The sequence below is a fragment of the Coffea eugenioides genome, chromosome 8 (assembly GCF_003713205.1).
Source record: "Coffea eugenioides isolate CCC68of chromosome 8, Ceug_1.0, whole genome shotgun sequence".
Classification (NCBI taxonomy): domain Eukaryota; kingdom Viridiplantae; phylum Streptophyta; class Magnoliopsida; order Gentianales; family Rubiaceae; genus Coffea; species Coffea eugenioides.
In genome coordinates this window covers 30,937,148-30,947,169 of record NC_040042.1, presented here as the reverse complement: position 1 = coordinate 30,947,169, position 10,022 = coordinate 30,937,148, and the positions used below count along the sequence as shown (strand labels likewise).

Below are 10,022 nucleotides of genomic sequence, written 5' to 3'. Positions count from 1 at the left end.
CCTTTTTCTATTTTCTAATTTTTATCCCACCACCCATTTAACTTCGGCCCCAAACATCCAACTAAAAGAAGCAATACTAGTCCATTTATAAATGGTCTGGTTCCAGTTATTTAAATCTGACCCATTTACTTAACTTATACACTCAATCAATTTTCTAAAATACTACCCGGTTAGACCCCATCCGTGACCCGTATTTTGACCCATTTTCCACAAACAGGTCCTTCTTCCTCTTCCTCAAATTTCTAGAATCAAACTCCAACACAAACCAAAATTTCCAAAACCCTAATTACATCATCATAACAGCTTCATCACATATTTAAAATTTAACACAATATTCCTACTAATCTAGACATGAATCTTCCTAAATTTCTCGTAACAGGTGTATATATATCCTAATATACATATATGTAAAATCATTAAAATAATTCATGAAATTAACAAGACTTAAAAGGAAAATTTTTAATGTACGTTAGGGACTTACTGGTCTAGATGCTTAGTTGCTTGCTTGATCAACGATGACATTTTCTTCTCCTTCTCTATTTTTAGGTGGTTCTTGCTCTAAGGGAATGAAGATAATGAGAATTAAGAACAACGTTGTTTCTTTAATTTTTTTAGATAAGTGTTTTAAATCTCTAATAACTACCCACTACATGGTGGTTACGTGATTGGAGATTTTTTTCTTTTAACTTATCCTTTCTTATCTCCCCCTTAATCCCCAATTAACCCCTTAACATTCTCTACAAGTCTTTTACTTTTTACCCATAGGAAAATTACCACTGAATTAATGAGAAAAATAAAATTGAATAATAAAAAAAACGTGGGTTTTACAATGAAATTAATCTCCCCATTCCTATAAATTTTTTGAGTTAATTTTTTATTTTTACGTGATTAAGGAGTAGGGTGACAATCATGGGACGAAGGAGGAAGATGTAGTGGATCTATGGATGTTCTGTTAAGGCCGAATAAGACCAATAACTTTCAGTTGCCTCAGCATGACCAAGGACAACATCAAGGCTATCATTTTTTTTAGGGAAAAGAGTCCCAATGGCCCTCCAACTCTTTACCAGGTAAAGTTTTAACCCTCCAACAATTAACGGTAAAATTTTGGCCCTCAATCTAATAAAATAGAATATTCGTGGCCCTTCTGTCAAATCTAGCAGTTAAATTTGACGGGAAGCATCGTCTTGCGAGATGTACGGCCAAATATTAAGGGTATTATAGTTTCTAAGTAAAGAAAGGGTAAAAACACTTTAACCACTGATTTTCCCTCCAACAATTTCCACCCCTTTTGCTTCAAAACCCTAGTGCGAAAAAATCAAACTATTCGATCCGGATGCTGCAGCGAAAGTGTTAATTGCTGTGCATCAACTGGAACCAGATAGTCACAATTCATTGCTTGCTCTTAGTCAATCCGAGTATTCTGCAGTGCTTGGGCATCTCAATGTCCATACGCCTTCACAAAACTCAAATTTCCCACCATCTGCATCTTGGGCTGTTGGAGGTAAATACATAAAATGGAGTTCAAGTTCTGAAGGTTCTAACAAAGTACTTGCGGAAGTGCTAGAGTACCTTGGTGTTGCAATAAATCTCAGACATACCTTTTTCCTTGTGTCTGGATCAACCAAAGGTAGTCTTTAATGGTTGAAAAGAAGAATTCCATCCAAGGATCCACCATCACATGGCAGCCCAAGTCCTAAGCCTGCTGCCACTGATGCACTATCAGACTCAATTGCTTTCCCACTCCACTCCTACTACCCGCTGGAAGCTAACGCCGAAGAAACAATTGCAGACATGGAAGCTTGTGGTGCAGGCGCATACTGCCTACGGTCTTGCCCTGCTGTTCCAAAAATTGATGAATCGTGATTCGGCAGCTGCCAACAATTTCCACCCCTTCTGCTACTTCAAGCCTCAAATTTATAATTCAGATCTGCAACCTTGATGGGTCAGTCAAAGTTCTCCCTTTCTAGATTTGCAGGTTCCCTCCTTTAGAAACTAAAATGCCCTTGATATTTAGTCGTGCATCTCACGAGAGATGCTTTCCGTCAATTTTAATTGCTGGATCTGATAGAAGGGCCATGAATATGCTATTTTATTAGATTGAGAGCCAAAACTTTACCGTTAATTATTGGAGGGCTAAAACTTTACCTGGTAAAGAGTTGGAGGGTCAATGGGACTCTTTTCCTTTTTTTTTAAAGTACGAATCCACATTAAAGAATTTCTCAGAATAAAATGTTGATACACATAATCATCGTAAATGTGGTGTTATGTAGGGTTTGTGTCTGAAATAAGGGTCATCGCAACTGCCAATATTGGCGCAAAATAAATTCGATTTATTTTTGGAATTTTTTTCAACAGGTTAAGAATTTTTTTTAAGGTAAGATTTTCGGCTAAATGTTTTATTTTAGCCATAGATGGACCATTGATTAACATTTGATCAATGATCGTGATTTGAAGGTGCAAAAAAAATTGTTTTTTTTCTATTGCTGAACACAAAATTTGCAGCGAATGAAATTTTTTTTTAAATGCTGCACATTAAATTTGCGGCCAAATTTGTGGACCATTGATCAACCGGCTGGAAAATCGCCGCAAATTCAACGTATCTGAATTTTTTTTTTTCAAACTGCACATCTGATTTGCAGCAATTTGAATTATTTTTTTTTTAAACCGCATATCTAATGTGCGGTAATAGCTCTTGAAACCATACTATCCTATGATTTACTTGGAATGAAATTCCGGTACCTATAAATGCTAAAAGGTTCATGAAATATATTGAGGTTCAATGTTTGCTCCAAATCTTTACCTTAACATTGAGTGTTTTTACCTGTTTCCAACTCAGAAACAAATTGTTTCCCCAACTGACAGTATATGAAGCAAGTTAGCAGATTGCATATTAATGTGCACAAAAAAGAAAATCACCCAAGAAGAAAGGAAAACAGACATTCTGCAAGTAGCAAAAACAAGAAAATTAAAAAAAAAAAAAAAACTCAGGTACTAACCAAGAACTAATATTTTGGATATCCATTACTAACAAAGACTTGGCTCTAATTTAGTTCTGAACAAAGACTTCAGAACAAGTTCAAGAAATAATATAAAGTTATTTCAGAAATGTGTTGAATGCTATATTATTTAGCGTTATTTACATTAACATTAAAACCAAAAAATTAAAAAATGGATGACTTGGGCATATTTCATTTTCAATTAATTTTGTATTTTCAACCGGAACCTTAACGAATTTTTATAGGATGATTAATCACCGTTTATGAAATTATCACAATTTTACACAGGGTTTCCACCTATTTCCATTTTGCATAATAAATTTTTGTTATGTACATCTCATAATACTTCAATCTTGGAAATTCTTCCAAAATTATTGCATTTGCTCAAATTGTAAGACAAAGTGGATAAAAAAAAATAGGTATCCCTGATTTCTCCATCCGCCATGTCAAGATACACATTTGCACCTGATTTTCTAATCGATATGATCAACTCGGATCATTTAGGCTATCTTTCATTTAATACGCAAGAGAAAGCTTTTGGTAGTAATCAATCCTGTCACTTTTCTCTTGTCAGAAGACTACGACGTATATTTACACATAAATTTATCATATAAATACATGCTTGTTATGAAATAATGATAAGTTGTGGATGTCCGTTGATATTCTCTAGATAATAGTCACATGTATTCTCCCTAGATTCATTGGTACATTAGATGAATCCATTTATGGATGTACTTGAAGTACTAAATTCATGTATTAGTACTTAATAGGGTTCATGTACCTTCTATCTTGGATCACCTATATATAGGGGTGAATCCTACTTCATTTGTAACCTTGTAACCTGGAAGTACTTTGATCAGTGAATATAATAATACTATAGTTCTCTCCTATCTTCTCACTCTACTATTTCAATCCCTCCTTTTGATTGTTTATTTTATTAGTTTTACAACACGTTATCAGCACGAGTCTCTACTTTGAGTGAAGGAAAGGCACGAAGCAAAAGTGAAGCACGAAACGTGTCAAGATTTTGCCCGAACAACTTTTGGCTACTTATCAAGGTAATATTCTTTCCTACGTATCTATTGCATAGTCTTATGGCTAATCTCACAAAACAAGAGTTCGTATCTCTTGATATTTCTGGAAAAAATTATTTATCGTGGGTATTGGATGTTGAAATTCATCTTGAGGCAATGGGTCTTGGTAATACTATTGTTGATGAGAATGATGCCTCAAACCAAGACCGTGCTAAGGCCATGATTTTCCTTCGTCGTCATTTAGATGAAGGACTAAAAGTAGAGTATCTTACTGTCAAAGATCCTCTTGTCCTTTGGCGAGATTTGAAAGAAAGATTCGACCACCTGAAGTTGGTCGTTCTTCCAAAGGCCCGATATGATTGGCTCCACTTACGACTACAAGATTTCAAATCTGTCAACGAATATAATTCAGCCATGTTCAGAATTACTTCTCAATTATCATTGTGTGGCGAAAAAGTCACTGATGAAAATATGTTAGAGAAAACATTCTCTACTTTTCATGTCTCTAATATGCTCCTGCAGCAGCAATATAGAGAGAGAGGATTTAAAAAATATTCTGAACTTATTGCATGTCTTCTGTTGGCTGAACAAAATAATGAATTACTGCTGAAAAATCATGAGTCCCGACCAACTGGTGCGAGTCCATTCCCTGAAGCGAATGGGACTCAATTTCGAAATTCTGGTCGAGGTCGTGGACGTGGCCGTAGAGGTGGCCGTGGAAGAAGCCGTGGACGTGGCCGTGGGCGTGGACGTGATCGTAGTAGATTTGTGCCTCGTGAAGATTATAGCCGTGGCAAGCAACAAAATATTTCCCAAAAAGGGGAAAATAACTACGATCCAAAAAATGGAGAAAAGAAAGTTTATGAAGAAAAATACTATCGGTGTGGTATGGAAGGTCACTGGTCTCGTACCTGTCGTACGGCTGAGCATCTTGTTAACCTCTATCAAGCATCATTGAAAAAGAAAGACAAAGGTGTTGAGACAAATTTTATTGATCAAAAGAATGATTATGATGATGTTGATGATGCTGATATGACACACCTCGATGTAGCTGATTTCTTTGAACATCCTGAAGATGTCAACAAATATCCCATGATTGTTTAGAAATTTTTAATGCTTTATATATTTCATGTAATTTTCTTTTCATTTAAAATTTATCTTCGCATCTTTATTAATGTTTATTTTTGTTTGAATTTTTCCTTCCTGAAGAAGAAATGGATGCCAAATATTTGGGATCAAATAATGGTGATGATAACATTTGTCTCGTTGATAGTGCTTCTACGCACACCATATTGAAAAATAAAAAATATTTTTCTCGTTTAACAATGGGAGAGAGAAATATTAATACCATCTGTGGTAGTGCAAAATTAATTGAGGGCTCCGGAAGAGCCACTCTATTTCTCCCTGAAGGAACTAGAATTGTCGTAAATAATGCACTACTCTCTCCCAAGTCTCGGAGAAACTTGTTGAGTTTTAAAGATATCCGCGATAATGGATATCACATCGAGACAATGAATGAGACAAATGGTGAATTTTTATTAATTACAAATACCATTTCCGGAGGAAAATGTGTATTAGAAAAATTGCCTTCTCTTTCTTCTGGCTTATATCATGCACAAATAAGTGCTATTGAAATTCATCACCTAGCAGACCAGAAGTCTGCTCATTCCAATGATTTTATGATTTGGCATGATCGTCTCGGACATCCTGGGTCTATTATGATGAGACGAATCATTGAAAATTCATATGGCCATTCCTTGAAAAATCAAAAGGCATTGAAATCAAATGAATTCTCCTGTGTTGCCTGTTCTCAAGGAAAATTAATTATTAGACCATCACCAGCTAAAGTTGGGACTGAATCTCTAACATTCCTAGAACGAATTCATGGTGATATATGTGGGCCTGTAGATCCACCATGTGGACCATTTCGATATTTTATGGTGCTCATTGATGCATCGACTAGATGGTCACATGTATGTTTGTTATCTACTCGCAACATAGCGTTTGCGAGATTGCTTGCTCAGATAATTAAATTACGAGCACAGTTTCCTGATTATCCTATTAAAAGAATTCGTTTAGATAATGCTGGTGAATATTTCTCACATGCTTTTGATGAGTATTGCATGTCTATTGGAATAACTGTTGAACATCCAGTAGCCTATGTTCACACACAAAATGGTCTAGCCGAATCATTTATTAAAAGGCTACAATTAATTGCTAGACCATTGTTGATGAGGTCTAAGCTTCCCCTATCTGCTTGGGGACATGCTATATTACATGCAGCAACACTTGTGAGAATCAGGCCGACTAGTTATCATAATTATTCCCCCATTCAATTAGTATTTGGTAATGAGCCCAATATTTCTCATTTACGAATATTTGGGTGTGCGGTTTATGTTCCTATAGCACCGCCCCAACGTCGTAAATTGGGCCCCCAAAGGCGATTGGGAATATATGTCGGATATGAATCACCTTCTATTGTTACATATATTGAGCCATTGACAGGTGATTTATTTACTGCAAGATTTGCCGATTGTCATTTTGATGAATCACTTTTTCCGACATTAGGGGGAGGAACAGATCAACCGAAAAAGGAAATCCTGCCGAAAAAGGAAATCCCGAAAAAGGAAATCATTTGGAAAATCTCATTAGATTTCCTGGATCCTCGTACAAAAGAATGTGAACTAGAAGTTCAGAGAATCATACATTTGCAAAATATTGCAAATCAATTGCCGGATGCATTTAGTGACTCCAGAAGAGTCACCAAATCACATATTCCTGCTGAAAATGCTCCGATTAAAATAAATGTTCCGGAAGGACAAATCACAAGTGCTAATGAATCTAAAACACGCCTGAAGCGTGGAAGACCTCTTGGTTCCAAAGATAAAAATCCTCGAAAGAAAAGAGGATCAGATGAATCAATAATTAGTGACAAAATTCAACCTCCTAAAGAGGTCGCTCCTGAAGAGCTAACTCCTGAAGAGAATGAAGTTATAGAAAATTCGATAAACTTTGTCACTACAAGAAAAAGTTGGAACCGAAGAAAAATAATTGTTGATAGTACTTTTGCATATAATGTAGCACTTGATATTATAGATGACGAGGATCATGAGCCCAGGTCGGTTGATGAATGTCGGCATAGAAATGATTGGCCAGAATGGAAAGATGCGATACAATCTGAATTAAATTCATTGGCTAAAAGGAATGTTTTTGGACCTGTAGTCCAAACACCTGAAAGTGTAAAGCCAGTTGGATATAAATGGGTTTTTGTAAGGAAAATGAATGAAAAGAATGAAATAGTGAAACATAAAGCAAGACTTGTAGCCCAAGGTTTTTCACAAAGGCCTGGATTTGATTATGATGAAACGTATTCACCTGTAGTGGATACGATCACATTTAGGTATCTTGTGAGTATTGCAGTGCATGAAAAACTTGATATGCGTCTGATGGACGTTGTCACTGCTTATTTGTATGGGAATCTTGAAAATAATATTTACATGAGAATCCCTGAAGGATTCAACATTCCTGAAGCATGTAAATCAAATCCTAGAGATGTGTATTCTATTAGAATACAAAAGTCTTTGTATGGGCTCAAGCAATCTGGACGTATGTGGTATAACCGCCTCAATGAATGCTTAACTAAAGAAGGTTATATCAATGACCCAATATGTCCATGTGTTTTTATCAAGAGAAATGGGTCAAATTTTGTGATTATTGCGATATATGTTGATGATCTCAATTTGATTGGAACTCCTGAAGAGATCCAAAAGGCTGTCGAATATTTGAAGAAAGAATTTGAGATCAAAGATTTTGGAAAGACAAAATTATGTCTTGGTTTACAAATTGAGCATTTAGAAGGTGGAATTTTTGTTCACCAAACTGCTTATACCCAGAAGGTATTAAAGCGATTCCGTATGGATAAAGCACATACATTAAGTACCCCAATGGTCGTCAGATCATTGGATCCTTATAAGGATCCCTTTAGACCACAAGAGGAACATGAAAAGATACTTAGTCCTGAAGTACCATATCTCAGTGCAATTGGTGCGCTTATGTATCTTGCTAATTGTACAAGACCAGATATATCATTTGCTGTGAATTTATTAGCAAGATTTAGTTCCTCGCCTACAAAACGACATTGGAATGGTATTAAACACATTTTTCGCTATCTCCAAGGAACAATTGATCTTGGTTTGTTTTATTCAAATAAATCTAAGCCTGAGTTGCTTGGATATGCTGATGCTGGGTATTTGTCTGACCCACATAAAGCGCGATCTCAGACTGGCTATCTCTTTACTTGTGGCGGAACAGCCATTTCTTGGCGTTCTACAAAACAATCCTTGACTGCCACTTCATCAAATCATGCTGAAATAATAGCAATTCATGAAGCCAGTCGAGAATGCATTTGGCTAAGATCAATGACCCACTACATCCGAAAGAGTTGTGGATTATCCTCCGAGAAGAAAATTCCTCCAACTATTTTATATGAAGATAATGCAGCTTGTATAGCTCAATTAAAGGGAGGATATATTAAGGGAGATAGGACGAAACACATTTCACCAAAATTCTTCTTTACTCATGATTTGCAGAAGAATGGTGAGATTGATGTACTGCAAATCCGATCGGATAATAATTTGGCAGATTTGTTTACCAAGGCTTTGCCGACTGCAACGTTTGAAAGACTGGTGAAGAATATTGGTATGCGTCGGCTACAAGATCTCATATAATGTTTGCATCAGGGGGAGAATTTATTACACAAGAATAGTGTACTCTTTTTCCTTCACTAGGGTTTTTATCCCACTGGGTTTTTCCCTAGTAAGGTTTTAACGAGGCATATTCTTTATGTCATAGACATCCAAGGGGGAGTGTTATGAAATAATGATAAGTTGTGGATGTCCGTTGATATTCTCTAGATAATAGTCACATGTATTCTCCCTAGATTCATTGGTACATTAGATGAATCCATTTATGGATGTACTTGAAGTACTAAATTCATGTATTAGTACTTAATAGGGTTCATGTACCTTCTATCTTGGATCACCTATATATAGGGGTGAATCCTACTTCATTTGTAACCTTGTAACCTGGAAGTACTTTGATCAGTGAATATAATAATACTATAGTTCTCTCCTATCTTCTCACTCTACTATTTCAATCCCTCCTTTTGATTGTTTATTTTATTAGTTTTACAACAATGCTCATATTTATTATCCACCTCAAATTTAAAAATTTTCCTAATCTAATTTCACTTTTCTAAAAAATAACGCTTGAAAACCCTATTAATGGTATCCCTTTGGACCCCTCTGACAGAGTTTTTAGCCAAAATAATCCTTTTTCTAAAAAAATATACCGAAAATTATTCAACTCTAAATTTTATGCCCAAAATAACATTTTTTCTGCCACATGGTCATCCAATCAGCCACGCGGACGATAGCAAGAAAAGGAAAGTTCAATCTACTCACCTCCGGTGAAGTCCGTTGTATAAAATTTAATCGCTAAAAAATGAACTAAAAGCTGGAAATTTTTTTATTTTACAGGAAGGAAAAGGTAACGTAAATTTGATTCTTCCCATGTAATTATACTGCAATATTCGTATCATGTACGCTATGTCTTCCTACCTTTGTTTTTTCTCCTGGATATTTCATCAAACACATGGTGGAAAGAATTGTTTCTAAGCAACCATTATTCAAGGTTTTCCAGAGCCCATCAGAATATTTTGATATTTATTCAATTAAGAAATAAAAGAGAAGATGCTTTTGATTACCTTTTTGTTTGCGAGAACGAGATTTCAACTATTAAACATCACCAACAATAATTCTTTGATGTTTGAGAGGTTGTACTCAAAATTTATGCTCTAGCAGCAGTTAAGGTTTTAACTAAGGAAAAAATATGGAAGGTGCCAAGTGGTCAAATGGAAAAGAGTAGTTGAAGATGCTTTAATCCGTCTTTGTCCACCGTGGCTAATCCGAGAGTCTATGTGGCAATTAACAGA

The 10,022-nt window shown here is 35.7% G+C and overlaps 1 protein-coding gene across 1 annotated transcript; it reads left to right on the top strand.

Moving 5' to 3' along the window:
* The first annotated feature begins 4,186 nt into the window (after positions 1-4,186).
* Positions 4,187-5,134, top strand: LOC113780519. The gene has a single exon (XM_027326315.1). It carries the CDS (start codon positions 4,187-4,189, stop codon positions 5,132-5,134), a length of 948 nt encoding a protein of 315 aa, XP_027182116.1.
* The last annotated feature ends 4,888 nt before the right edge of the window (positions 5,135-10,022 follow it).

Bases quoted from the DNA above. Each gene is read 5' to 3' on its own strand.
- LOC113780519 (XM_027326315.1), top strand. From the start codon at position 4,187: ATGGGTCTTGGTAATACTATTGTTGATGAGAATGATGCCTCAAACCAA.